This window comes from Oryctolagus cuniculus, chromosome 18 (assembly GCF_964237555.1).
Source record: "Oryctolagus cuniculus chromosome 18, mOryCun1.1, whole genome shotgun sequence".
NCBI lineage: Eukaryota > Metazoa > Chordata > Mammalia > Lagomorpha > Leporidae > Oryctolagus > Oryctolagus cuniculus.
In genome coordinates, this window is record NC_091449.1 from 41,760,509 (window position 1) to 41,773,650 (window position 13,142).

A 13,142-nucleotide genomic window follows, 5' to 3' on the forward strand; every position below is an offset into this window, starting at 1 on the left:
ACCTGCCACCAAAACTCAAAACACCTTTTCCCCGCTTCCCTTGCAGCTTTGTCAGGGAACATTCTGGGCTCCTCCAATCAGATGTTCCATTCTTGACTGTAAACTAGAGACTGGGGGTGAAAGGACGCCCATAGCATGTGGAATGCGCTCTGATGAGGGCAGCGGTAGCATGGATCGATCGAGACCCACACCAGCATCGCCTCTGGCTTCAGAGGCAGCCATGGTCCATGAGGCAGTGCCCAGCACCCAGGGCAGTGCCAGCATCCGGGGCAGTGCCAGTGCACCCTGCAGTGATGGCAGAGGCAGTCTGACACCGGAGCAAAGCCGCAGTGCCAGGCCCATCTCCTGAAATCCTGACAGCTGCCCACCCTCGGTGTAACAAAGCCCTTTCTGCTTAAATCGCCTGCAGGTGGCCTCTATTCCTGCAACGAAACACTTGAGAAATCAGCCCCAGGTTCCACATGGGGAGGCGGAGGCGCAGAGAGATCTTCAGAAAAGCTGTGTCTGATCTTGGGCCTGGGTGTGGCCAGCTGAACTTCACCTGCCCATTTTACAAGGCAGCGACTTGCAAAGCATCTTTTAGGTAACTGGGGGGGGGGGGGGGCACTTCTTGGAGGCCCCTGTCGCAGGGAACAACTCGGCCCTCTGCAGTGTTCTGCTTGCCTGTGTTCAGCCCAGCCACCACGCTTCCTCCACTGTGTGTTAAAGATGAGAAGAGGAGCCGGCATTGTGAGAGAGCGGGGTGCCTGTGACGCAGGCATCCCTTATGAGCGCACATTCAAGTCCCAGCTGCTCCACTTCCAATCCAGTTCCCTGCCAATGCACCTGGGCAAAGCAGAGGGCCCAAGTACTTGGGTCCCTGCCACTCATGTGGGAGACCCGATATTCCAGGCTCCTGGCTTCAGCCTGGCCCAACCCTAGCTGTTGCGGCCATCTGTGGAGTGAACTAGGAGATGGAAGATCTCTCTAACTTTTCCTTTCAAATAAACAAATCTTAAAAAAATAAAAATAAAAAAGAAGAGAGCCCTCTGGCAGAAGGGACTGAGGTTGGGACTGCCACGGACTCCTTTTTGCCTCCCCCACGAGGAGCCAGGGCCCCCTACCCCACCTCCTCCCCCAGCACCAGGGGTGGAGGCAACAGCTCTAGGGGCTCCTACACTCATGTTTCTTCGTTATTAAGCCAACACTTTTAGGGGCTCTAATCTGCAGCCTGAGCACACATTTGGAGTTCACAAATTATTTGAGCTAAGCACGTTGTCTGCTCAAGGTCATTGCAAATGCCATTCTCAGGGGCCGCGCTGTGGCGTAGTGGGCTAAGTCTCCTTCTGTGGCATGGGCATCCCATATGGGCGCCAGTTCGTCTCCTGGCTGCTCCACTTCCCATCCAGCTCTCTGCTATGGCCTGGGAAAGCAGTAGAAGCTGGCCCAAGTCCTTGGGCCCCTGCACCGGTGTGGGAGATCTGGAGGAGGGTCCTGACTCCTGGCTTCAGATCCACTTAGCTCCAGCTGTTGTGGCCATTTGGAAAGTGAACCAGCCACTGGAAGACCTTTCTCTGTCTCTCCCTCTTGCTGTCTGTAACTCTACCTCTCAAATAAAATTTTAAGGAAAAAGTCCCATTCTCAAACAGGTCACAGTGTCAAAACCCTTGGTAGGCGACTTGTACCCCCTCTTGGGGCCTCATCCCTCCATGGAATCCAGAACAAGCCAGGCCTCGTTAATTATGTTACTAGACCAGCAACAACTTGTATTGCCCGATGACTAAGTCTGAAATTACTGGAACTCAGGAAAGCCGGAAAGAGTCCCTAATGCAATAATGACAATTTCATTGTTGATAATAATAGTGATCACGTATTGAACACTTAAACCATGTGTCTGCACAATACTAAGCATCCTCTTGACCTCGCATCATTTAATCCTTACAAGAAGCCTCTCAGGTGAGCGCCTCTCAGTTTCAGAGTATGTCCTGGACACTCGGGGAGGTGATGTGCCCGACACCAGACCTTGCCCACGCGCTTAGCCGGCTGACTGGCTGGCGAGCTCCAGGTACAGAACCACACAGAAGCTCAGCCTGTCACCAGGGACCCCTCCACCCCCTTAGCAAAGGAGGAAACTGAGGAGCAGAGATTTCCCCAAAGCGAGAAATCCCAGCTGGCTGTGCCTCCCTGGTTTCCGTGCTGCGCCAGGAGCAGGAACGTGCGCTCCATCTGGGGCCACCGAAGCCCGTCCCCAGCCGGTGCGTGGGTTGGTTCCCGGCCACCTGGAGCTGAGGGGAAGCCAGGACCTCACCGCAAACCAGCCTGCACAGAGGCCCCCTGAAGGCAGGGGCAGCGCCCCTGGACCCCCAAGATGACTTGGCCCTGCGCACGCCTCCTGCACCCAAAAGCGTGGCGTCCAGGACGTGCTGGAGCCCGAAGGGAACCTGGGTCTGCAGGACGCGTGTCTTGCCCAAACAAACGCTTTCAGGGCATCAGATTCCCTCGCTCCCCGGCGTGTGGGCCTCGGTCCAAGGCCAAGGCCCTCCCTTTTAGGGGTGGGGGAGGGGCAGCAGGTGGGAGCCGCTGCGTCGGGCGGAGGAAAACCCGGGACTCCGCGGGACGAACGCGGGGGAGAGGGTACCTCGCCGCACCCCGGGCGGGACCGGCAGGGCCAAGCACAGCTTTGCTAGGAGCCATCCACTCCCGCACGCGTTCTCCCAAGGAAACCCTGGGCTCCGCAAACCGGACGACGCCCCAGAGAGCCCCGGAACACCAGGCTCTGCCCGGTCTTCCAGGCCTTCGGGAGTCTAAAAAAAGCCCCAGGCAGGGGCCGCCCCTCCCCCGGGAACCCGACGTCGCTGACAACAGGCCTGCGCTCCGAGAGGCCGGGACCCGCAGAGGTGAGACGTGGAAGGGGGTGCGGACCCGCAAGGGGTCTCCGCCGGATCTGCGGGTCGTGGCGCCTGGCTCAGCTCCCGCCGCGGCAGGAGCGCAGTGGGCACCTAGTGCGATCCTAGGCGCAGCAGCCAGGCCTGGCCCCGCGCGACTGAGTGCCCACGCCCCCCCCCACACCCACGTGGGCCCGCCCCCGCGGCGCGCCGCCCCCAGCCCCGGCCTCCGCTCCCGGCAGCGGCGCAGGGGCTCCCGGCTGCAGGCGCCTGCACCGCGCGTTGGCGGCGGCGGTGCCGTGGCCCGGCTCCCCGCCTGCGCGTCTGTGTCTCCCGCATCACCTCGGTGAGTCTGCGGCGCCCCCAGGTCGCCGCTCCCTGGTTGTGGCGCGCGCAGCCCCAGGCTCCGCGCACGACCCCGAAGGAGCGCCGCACCTTCCCGGCCGAGCCGCCTTTCTGCTAAGCGAGGACAGCCCCCTCGTCCCCACCCAGCCCCGGCGCTCCCTCCTTGCCTTCCCCGCGGGGCACGGGAACCCCCTGCGCCACCAACCGCGCCCCGCGACGGCCGGGGGCGGCGGGGCCTCTTTGTTCACCAGGCGGGCGCAGGGCCCCTCCCGCGGTGTCGCCGGCCCCCTCCCCGCGCGCTCTCCCCGCCTCCCGGAGTTCGTCCGGACCAGGTGGCGGCGGGCGCCTTTTGGGGGTGCGCGGCCGTGCAATTGGTGGATTTTTTCGCACGGGTTTGGCGGGGGAGCGCGGCGTGGGGGGCGGCGAGAGCGCTCCTGCTGCTGCTGCTGCCGCCGCTGCTGCCGCTCGGCGCTCGCCTTGCGCGCTCCCCGACGCCACAGCCCGGGCCGTGCCGCGCCGCGATGAGGGTGCTGGGGCACCGGCTGGAACTGCTTACAGGTATCGCCGTCGCCGCTTTCCGGGTCGGAGCGGGCTCCGACCGCGGTACCCGGGGGTTGGGGCGCTCGGGTGCGAGCCCGAGGGGTGCGGATGCCAACTAATTCCCAGCTTGTGCTCTACCTGCTCCTGGGCGGAGCCCGCCCGGCTCTGCTGAGAGTGAGCGAGACGGCCTCTGGGGTCCCTGCCCGGCTCAGGGAAAGGAGCTCGGATCCCCTGCCCTCCAATCGGGGCGGCTCACTCCCCAAGAAAGGAGCGCCCTGGACTCCGGGCAGCACCCGTGCCGCGGGCGTCTCGTGTCTGCTCCCTGTGACGGTCCTTTCTGTAGGGGGAGAAGTTTCTTGACCGTTATAGAGGCCAAGTGGCCTGGGATCCTGGTGTCTTGGGGGGCCCTCTGGGGAAGTGACCAGATGCTATGCTGGAGACCCACAGGAGCGTTGGGCTGTGCCGGGTGAAGCGATTGGGACTGGCCGCCCTGAACTGGGCGGGGGGGCTGGACAGTAACACCCCGGCTTCCGTGTGCGCCCCCGGGGAGGGGTGACTGGGAGGGGGGAGGGGGACACTCGGGAGTTCCCCGTCCATGTGCTGCAGGAACGCATGTGGCTTTCAGTAAATGTGTCTGGCACCTGGAAGTGCGGTTTCTGCCCTGGAGGACCTTACAGCACTAGAGCCGGGTTGCAGGCAGGGAGGGGCAGGGAGCAGTCAGGGCACTGGAGAAGAGGTTGGAGCCTGAGCTAGGGCGGGGGGGGGGGGGGGGGGAGCCGGCGGGTGAGAGCAGGGGTGGCCTTGAAGAGGGACTCTGTGTGTGACACAGGGGTGGGGTCATAGACTTGAGGCGTCCAGGCGGCTGCCCTGGTGTGAGCGAGAGGCTTGAGCTGGGAGGGATGTGGAGCTGGAGATAGTGGGGGCAGGGCAAGGGGCAGGCTCTAGGCTGTGCATTCCCAGGGCAGGCAGGGCCTGGGAAGTGTGGGCTCAGAGCCCGCTTAGCCACAGCCAGCATCTGTCATCCCTCATCAACTTTGCCTTGGCGAGCTCTCTGGCTAGGGCAGGCCCAGCCCACCTGCCCCGGAGAACGGCCCAGGTGCTGGACTTAACCCCTGCCCGGGGCAGGCTGTGAAGCCCCATGGAGACGGAACTTCTGGGTCCTTTCCGCCTCCCCTCCCTGCTTCCACAAGACCTAGAGGAGAAATGCTCACGGTGGGCACGTGGGGGACCCGAGCTTCAGGGCCCTGGGTGCAGCACCTCTCCTCCCTTGTCAGATGGGCTCACCTGCTCCACCAGACTTGCTAAGCGGCTGGCCAGGCGGAAACAGGACCCTGCCTGTCACTGTCGGTCCCAGGCTCCCTCTGACCTCTAACCCCGGGCCTCAGCGCACCCCCTCTGTGGCTGTTCGACCATCTCTGCAGCCCTCCTGTCTGCCTCTCCATCTCCCAGTCTTGGATTTCAGTTCCCACCACTCACTCGCCAAGGTTAGCTCGCCTCTCTGGCCTCAGTCTTCTGCTCTTAAAGGTGGCGTTCTCACCGCCTTCTAAGAGGTGGTGTGCGGTTTGCTGAGATAGCACAGGCCACGCACCTGCTGGGAACAGGCCTCTCTGGCTTTATTTCCCCTCTGATTGCGCAGTCTTGGCTGCCCCCAAAATGGAGAACTCCATGTGTCCTGGCTGAGGAGCCACCGGGGATACTGGATCTGCCCCCAGCCCCTTAACCTTGCTCACATGCAGCTGTGAGAATTTGACCCACTGGGGAAGGTAAGCAGGTCACAGGGTGGCTGTTGATTGATTGTAGTGGCATACAGCAAGTGCTTAATAACTGTTGACTGAGCCCAGGCTGGCATAGCCTGTCATCAGCAGTGTCTCCAGGATAACTTTTTTAAAAAAAAAATTATTTATTTGGGGGCTGGTATTGTGGTGTAATGGGCTAAAGGACTTGGGCCATCTTCTGCTGTCTTCCCAGGTGCATTAGCAGGGAGCTAGATTGAAAGTGGAGCAGGTGGGGCTGGCGCCGTGGCTCACTTTGTTAATCCTCTGCCTACAGCACTGGCACCCCGGGTTCTAGTCCCGGTTGGGGTGCCGGATTTTGTCCCGGTTGCTCCTCTTCCAGTCCAGCTCTCTGCTGTGGCCCGGGAGGGCAGTGGAGGATGGCCCAGGTCCCGCACCCTGGGTGGGACCGGCAGGGCCAAGCACAGCTTTGCCAGGAGCCATCCACTCAAGCCAAGCCATCCACTTGGGCCCTGCACCCGCATGGGAGACCTGGGAGAAGCACCTGGCTCCTGGCTTCAGATTGGCGCAGCTCTGGCTGTGGCAGCCATTTGGGGGGTGAACCAACGGAAAGACCTTTCCCTCTGTCTCTCTCACTGTCTGTAACTCTACCTGTCAAATAAATAAGTAAAAATCTTTAAAAAAGTGGAACAGCGGGGACTCGAACTAGTGCCCATATGAGATGCTGGCATTGCAGGCAGTGGCTTAATCCACTACACTACATTGCCAGCCCTTTCAGGATAATTTTGTAGAGGACCTGGGACTCCCTGCCTGCACGTCAGCCTTACAGAATTGTTTAACTGAAGCAGCTTTTAAAAACTCTGATTTGTCTGGTTCTCTCTGGTTTTCACAATCTCCTGTTTATTAAGACCATTAAAAAAAAAGGATGTATTAATTTGAAAGGTAGAGTTACATATGCACACACACACACACACACACACACAGAGGGAGGGAGGGAGGGAGGGAGGGAGAGAGGGGTCTTCCATCTGCTGGTTCACTCCCCAAATGGCTGCAACAGCCAGGGCTGGGCCAGACTGAAGCCAGGAGCTTCCTCCAGGTTTCCCACATGAGTGCCAGGGCTCCAAACACTTGGGCCATGTTCCACTGCTTTCCCAGGCACATTAGCAGTGAACTGTATCAAAAGTGGAGCAGCCAGGACTTGAACCAGTGCTCATATGGAATGCTGGCATCACAGGTGGTGGTGGCTTAACCTGCTACACCACAACGCCGAGCCCTATTATGCCCATTTATAAAAGATTTATTTTGTTTAGTTAAAAGGCAGAGTGACAGAACAGAAGACACACACAGAGGGAAGGAGCTTCCATCCATCCAGTGGTTCACTCCCTAACAACAGTTGGCGCTAGGGCAGGCTGAAGCCAGGAGCCGGGAACTTCATCCAGGTCTCCCACTTGGGTGCAGGGACCCAAACACTTGGGCCATTTTCCGCTGCCTTCCCATGTGCGTTAGCAGGGAGCTGGAGCAGAAGCAGAGCAGCCGGGACTTGAAAGGCACTCTGGGGGTGCTGGTGCTGCAGGTGGTGGCTTAACCTGGCTGCGCCACAGCGCCAGTCCCTATCGTGCCTATTTTACCAAGGAGCTCAGTCAGTTGCTCCCACTCATACCGCTAGGAAGAGGTGGCGCTGGATTCAAACCCAAGTCCTGAGCAGGGAGTCGCCCGTGGCAGTCCGACTGCCTGGCCTTGGGCCAGGCTCACGGCTGCTCCCCGCTTGTCTCTCCTCGTCTGGGAAACAAGATCTTCAGAGATGCCGTGTGGGAGTGCATGGCAGAGGCACATGCTGAGCCTGGCCGCCCAAGGTCCTGGCGTCTCCTCCCCCAGGGCGTGCCGGTTCCTTCTTCGCTGAGTCTCCCTACAACCCAGGCCTGTCTGGGACGTGTCTCTGGGACCCCCAATGTAGCTCGCAGGTTCCCATCCCCCTTTCTGGCCGGACAGCCACGGCCTTGACACCGGTCCCGTCCTGTGTGGGACTGAAAGGACGCCTGGCAGCCGTCATGTCATGCCCAGGCCCTGCGTGTCTGTTCTAGAGGGAAGGAGACTGCGCTGGTAACCGAGGCCACGGAGGCTGGCAGCTCCCAGACTCTCACGGGGACAGGGAAGGCAGGGCTGTGGGAGTCCCAGGACGTGAATTTCCGGGTTTCCTGGCTGCTTCTCACCCCCCAGGGCCAATTCTTAACTTCTCTGAGCCTCAGTCTCATCAGTAAATTGGGGGTAAGGGTCCCAGCTCATTAGCGTTGTGAGGAAGCCCACGCCCACACGTGTGAAGCAGCCAGTGCACGGTCACGCCTGCACACGAGCGCTGTGCAGTTTCCAGAGGGCGCGTTCCCGGTGCCTTGGATGGTCGCTGGGAATGTTTATTTTTCAGTGGGACAGTGGGACGTTAGTCTGTTTACAGACAGGAAGGCGATTGTTTCTGTGCCGTGTGTCAGAAGTCGCGTTTCCAAGCTGGCTTGGAGTCGGGGCAGCCCCCGAGGGGCAGGCTCGAGCTCGGGACCGGCCTCTTGGGAGTCTGCTTGGGATTTTTAAAAATACACTTGATGTGTGATTAAAAAGCAGAAGGTTCGGTTTCCTTCCGTTGCGTGGAGGCCATAGTCTGGCCCGGTTTTGTAGAGCAGACTTAAGCAGTGTGATTGCCGGCAGGTGTGTCAACTCAGGTTTCACAGGCGGCAGCCGCTTCACTGGGGTGCTGGGATGTAGGTGTGGGGACACGCAGATGAGGGGAGGGGACATGCCTGGGGCACAGGGAGGCTGGGGTGGGGAGATGGGGACGTTCTGCTGGGCAAAGGAGGGTGCGCTGGCCCGACTCCTTATTTTTCAATTTGAGAGGGGGTGAGCACGACAGTGAGTGAGCGTTCCCATCCGCCGGTTTACTCCCCAGATACCTCCACTGGCCCCAGGCTGGAAGCTGGGTGCTCCGTCCAGGTCTCCCACATGGCTAGCAGGGACTCCAGTTACTTGAGCCATCGCCCACTGCCTCCCACCATCTGCAGTGGCAGGAAGCTGGACTCAGGAGCCAGAGCCGGGCACACTGAGAGGAGACCTGTGGCTCAACCTCTAGGCCAAACGTCAGCCCCTGGTACAGCTCCTGGGAAGAGCAGGCTGGCAATGATGTACCAGAAGCTTAGAAACGTGTGCACCCTGTGAGTCAGGGCTGAATTTTTAGGAACAATGAATGAGGTGTACAGCAGTGTTTGTTCAAGGATGTTCATCCCACCATTGCTTATAGAAAAAAAAAAAAAAACTGGGGCTAACCCAAGTTCCCGACAGTAGAGGGGTGCATGCACACCGGACAGATGCCGGGGGAGCCAGTGCTGCCAGTGTTTATCCACCTGAACAGATGTCCCCTTACAATCACGGTGGTGACAACTCGTGCTTCTGTGGCGTTTGCCGTGTGCTGGGCACAGTCCTGGCTTCCCACACGGTACCTCGTTGTCTCTCTAGAGAGACAGGTGTGTTCCTTCCTCCTCTTGCAGGTAAGGAAACTGAGGCACGGCTTACGTAACGTGATACGTGATCGGCTGGAGTTGGAGCCAAGATACCTGGCTCCAGTGTCTAAGAGGTGGTGCAACACAGTGTTGTTTACTCTTTAAATTCTTTGCTGGGGATGGGGTGGGGGTGGCGCTGTGACGCAGTGGGTAATGCTACCACCTGCAGCGCAGCATCCCAGTTGGGCACTGGTTCAAGTCCCAGCTGCTGCACTTCCGATCCAGCTCCCTGCTGATATGCCTGGCAAAGCAGTAGACGATGACCCCAGTCCTCGGGCTCCTGCTCTCATGTGGGAGATCCGGATGAAGCTCCTGGCTTCTGGCCTCGGCCTGGCCCAGCCCCAGCTGTTGCAGCCGTTTGGGAAGTGAACTAGTGGATAGAAGGTCTCTCTGTCTCTCCTCTCTGTAACTCTGGCTTTAAAATAAATAAATAAATCATAAAAAAAAATGTAGGGGCCAGTGAAGTGGTGAAGTGAGTCAGGCTGCTGCCTGGACACGTGCATCCTATGTCAGAGCCTGGAATCCGGGGCCACCTCTGCTTCTGAACCAGCTTCCTTTCAGTGTGCCCTGCCACTGTCTAGGGAGACCCTGATGGAGCTCCTGGCTTTGGCCTGACCCCACCGCAAAGGTTACAGGCATGGGGGGGGGGGGGGTGGACCGGCAGATGGAAGACCGACCTCTCCCCTCGCTCTGGCCCATTCTGCCTGTGTCACTCTGTGTTTCTACTAAGTAAATGAAACTTTAAAAAAGACCTTCAGCCGGCGCCGCGGCTCACTAGGCTAATCCTCCGCCTAGCGGCGCCGGCACACCGGGTTCTAGTCCCGGTCGGGGCTCCGGATTCTGTCCCGGTTGCCCCTCTTCCAGGCCAGCCCTCTGCTGTGGCCAGGGAGTGCAGTGGAGGATGGCCCAGGTGCTTGGGCCCTGCACCCCATGGGAGACCAGGAGAAGCACCTGGCTCCTGGCTCCTGCCATCGGATCAGCGCGGTGCGCCGGCCGCAGCGCGCCGGCCGCGGCGGCCATTGGAGGGTGAACCAACGGCAAAAAGGAAGACCTTTCTCTCTGTCTCTCTCTCTCTCACTGTCCACTCTGCCTGTCAAAAAAAAAAAAAATAAAAAAAAAATAAAAAAATAAAATAAAATAAAAAAGACCTTCAATTTATAGATGAGCATTGAGAAAAGAATGTGAAGATGACGCCAGTACTTTAACAGCGGTTTTATTGCTCTGTAGAAATTACAAAAGCAGTCCTGGCTGACAAAGGGCACTGGCACCAAGAAGCACCTAACATTCACATCCGTGCGTGGTTTTTGAAGACCCCCTAGCTGTCTCCATTTTCCTCTCTCTGGTTTTCTCATTTCTCTCAGCAAATGTGCACTACATGAAGTTCAAGCTCTGTGTTGGCCGGAAGGTAACCGGTGCACAGGGGAGCGCAGTCTTACGGGAGCTGTGACTTTGAAGCCCAGGTCTGGTGTACAGACAACAGAGCTGGCGCAGGGGCAGGTGCTCGGGTGGACGCTGCAGCTGGCTCTCGACCAGTCTAACGGGAGGAGCTCCCTGCTGGCCACGTGAGCACCTGGGCAGAGGTGGGACTGCAGCACACTGGGGTTCTAGGTCCTAGCCTCAGCCTCCAGGGCCAGCCTGTGCCTTAGTTTGTCCCTGTCCTGCTGGGGATGTGCTGGGCTGGACAAAGTCCCCCAGACACAGATCCTCAACCCTGGAACCTGTGTCTGTCGCTTTGTATGGCACAAGGGACTTTGCAGGTGGAATTAAGTTAAGGGTCTTCAGGTGGGGAGAGTCGTCTGGCTTCCCCAGGAGCACCCGAACTGCAACCACAGGGATCCTTGGAAGAGGGTGGCGGAGGATATTCAACCACAGAAAGGGAGGCGATGCATGAAGCAGGAAGCTGTGCTCATGGCCTTGAAGAGGGAGGAAGGGACACGAGCCAAGGAATGCCAGGCACGAGGCTCTGGGTGCCACACCAAGCGGGAGAACAGATTCTGCCCCTGGAACGTCACAGGGGGCACAGCCCTGCCAGCCCCTCGACTGGCCCAGCGACATGGGTCCCTTGTTCGGAACTGCAGCCCGCCAAGAGGACAAATGCGTGTGTGGTGGTGGCCACAGGAAGTCCACACGAGGGGTGTGCACAGAGCACACTCGAGCCTCGGCCTCTGCCAGGCCACCGCTGTGTGGTGGACAGACCACGGGGCTGGGGTCTGCAAACCTGGTTGCGGTTGGCCCGGCCATGCGACTAGGCTGAGCCTGGGCTCTCCGCCCCGCCCCTGCCCTGCGGTCCTGGTGTCAGCAGGGAACGGGTGGGACACCGCTGGTACACAGGGAGCCGCACACAAGCCTGAGTCGGGTGTGCACCTGCAGCCAGCCTCACGCACGCCTGGCTGCCTCGGGCCTGCTCCTGCCCCTCCTTTCCTAATCCTCCAGGACGTCTAAGCCATGCATGAAATGTGTGCCTGGCCCGAGTGACCACGCGTCTTGCGTCCCATAGCAAACACCTGTAGGTACAATTTCAGTCCTGTGTTGGGCAGGGTGTGGCAGGACAGGTGCTGTGTGCCCGTTGCTGCACCCCTTCCTAGGCCGGTGAGATGGAGGATGGGGACCCCAACTTTTTTGGAAGAGACGGAAGTATGTGTCTGGGGTATCTTCCCCGCAGGGGGCATGTGTGTGTGTGTTAGGTCCCATGGTCAAGTCCAAGGTTTGCAACCCCAGTAATCATACTCTGGGCACCCCGACCTGTTTCCTGACGGGGCTGGTGAGCAGACTTGTGGGTGGGGTTTTCAACAATAGTGTATGCTTGGTGTATGAGGTGTAGAGATGTTCCGAGGGGATCTGGAGCTGGGGGCTTGGGGCAGCGAAGGCAGGGGTTGGGAGAGCCCTTCCCCTCCCCATAAAGGGAGTGAGCTGAGCCTGCTGCTCCCAGGGCCTTGCCGGCCTTGCAGGGTCACTGTGTACGCAGCCTGCTGGGATGGGGGAGAGGAGAGTGGTGGGCGGGGGCTGCTGCTCACCATCCCGGCCAAGGGGCCTTCTTGAGGGCGCCTGTGCTGGAGCAGCCCTGGACTGCCTGCCCTGCACCCTGGCATTGCCGCTGGAGTGCGGTGGGGAAGGCCTCTCTCAGGCCGTTGGGCCTGGCCGCCTGTGTGTGGTTGACAGAGAGGTGTGGCTGATGTTGGGGAACAGTGGGCCTTACCCCAGTCCCTCTGGGTCACGCAGGAATTCGGGGTGTCTCAGGGTCTGGATTCCAGAGCTTACAAGTCAGGTCGCTGGCCGTGAGCGGCAGAGACCACACACAGACTTGTAGAACGTGGGAACGTCCGGGGTCTGTGGCCAGCGAGGTGGACTCGGCAGGTGTGTGGTCTCTGCCCAGCGGTTTGGTCCTCTAGGGTCAGTGAGTCCTAGGTCAGGCCCTTCCTCGCACCGGCGAGATGGCTGCGGGCTCATAGAGCAGCCTCCTCATAGCCCCAGCAGAGGGCTGCTCTCCCCTCGGATTCCAGCAGAGGCCTGGTGCCCCTCGGGGAGCCACGCCTGAGCCTGAGCCTCGCTCCGCACGTCTGGTTGTCTCCTCCCTCACTGGCTGCTTGCTCTGCTTCGCTGCTGTCCCCCCCCCCCCCAACCTTTCCCTGGGCCTCAGTCCTGGGACACCCGTGCTCTCATCAGTCCGTAGCTTACCTCCCCGAGTCTCCTGGCCTCTATGGTGGTGTGGTTGAAGCCCCAACCTCCTAAGGGACTGACGGTCACACCTTCTTAGCCACCCGCGGGATTGGGTCCCAGCCCCAACCCCCGGGGCAGGCGTGTGGCACGACCACTTGGAGTGCCCGCATCCCTTACTGCACTGCCGGGTTTCAGTCCCAGCTCGGCCTCGGATCCCGCTTCCTGCCGATGCGCACTGGGAGGCAGCAGGTGGTGGCTCAGGACTGGGGTTGAGGCCTGGGTTGAGTCTGCAGTCCCGGCTTCAGCCTGGCGCAGCCCCAGCTGTTGTGGGCATTTGGGGGAGTGAACCAGCAGATGGGAGCTCTCTCACTCTCTGTCTCTCTGCCTTTAGAATAGAATAGAATGGGGCTGGCATCCCATATGAGCACTGATTTGAGTCCCGGTTGCTGCTCTTCCAATCCAGC

General features: G+C 59.9%; 1 protein-coding gene across 4 annotated transcripts in view; it reads left to right on the forward strand.

The window, feature by feature from the left end:
• The first annotated feature begins 2,635 nt into the window (after positions 1-2,635).
• The window catches only part of NDRG4 (NDRG family member 4), a 40,102-nt gene continuing 29,595 nt past the window's right edge, over positions 2,636-13,142 (forward strand). For 2 of the 4 annotated variants that reach the window (XM_070061973.1, XM_070061974.1), the window contains exon 1: positions 2,636-2,876. Coding sequence is in view for 1 of the 4 variants with exons in the window: in XM_051846841.2 (XP_051702801.2) it covers positions 3,731-3,767 (37 nt within the window). In the remaining 3 variants the exon portion in view is untranslated. Of the gene's footprint in view, positions 2,877-3,067; positions 3,211-3,612; positions 3,768-13,142 lie in introns of those variants that run through there. The other 2 variants (XM_070061977.1, XM_051846841.2) reach the window with 2 other exon arrangements.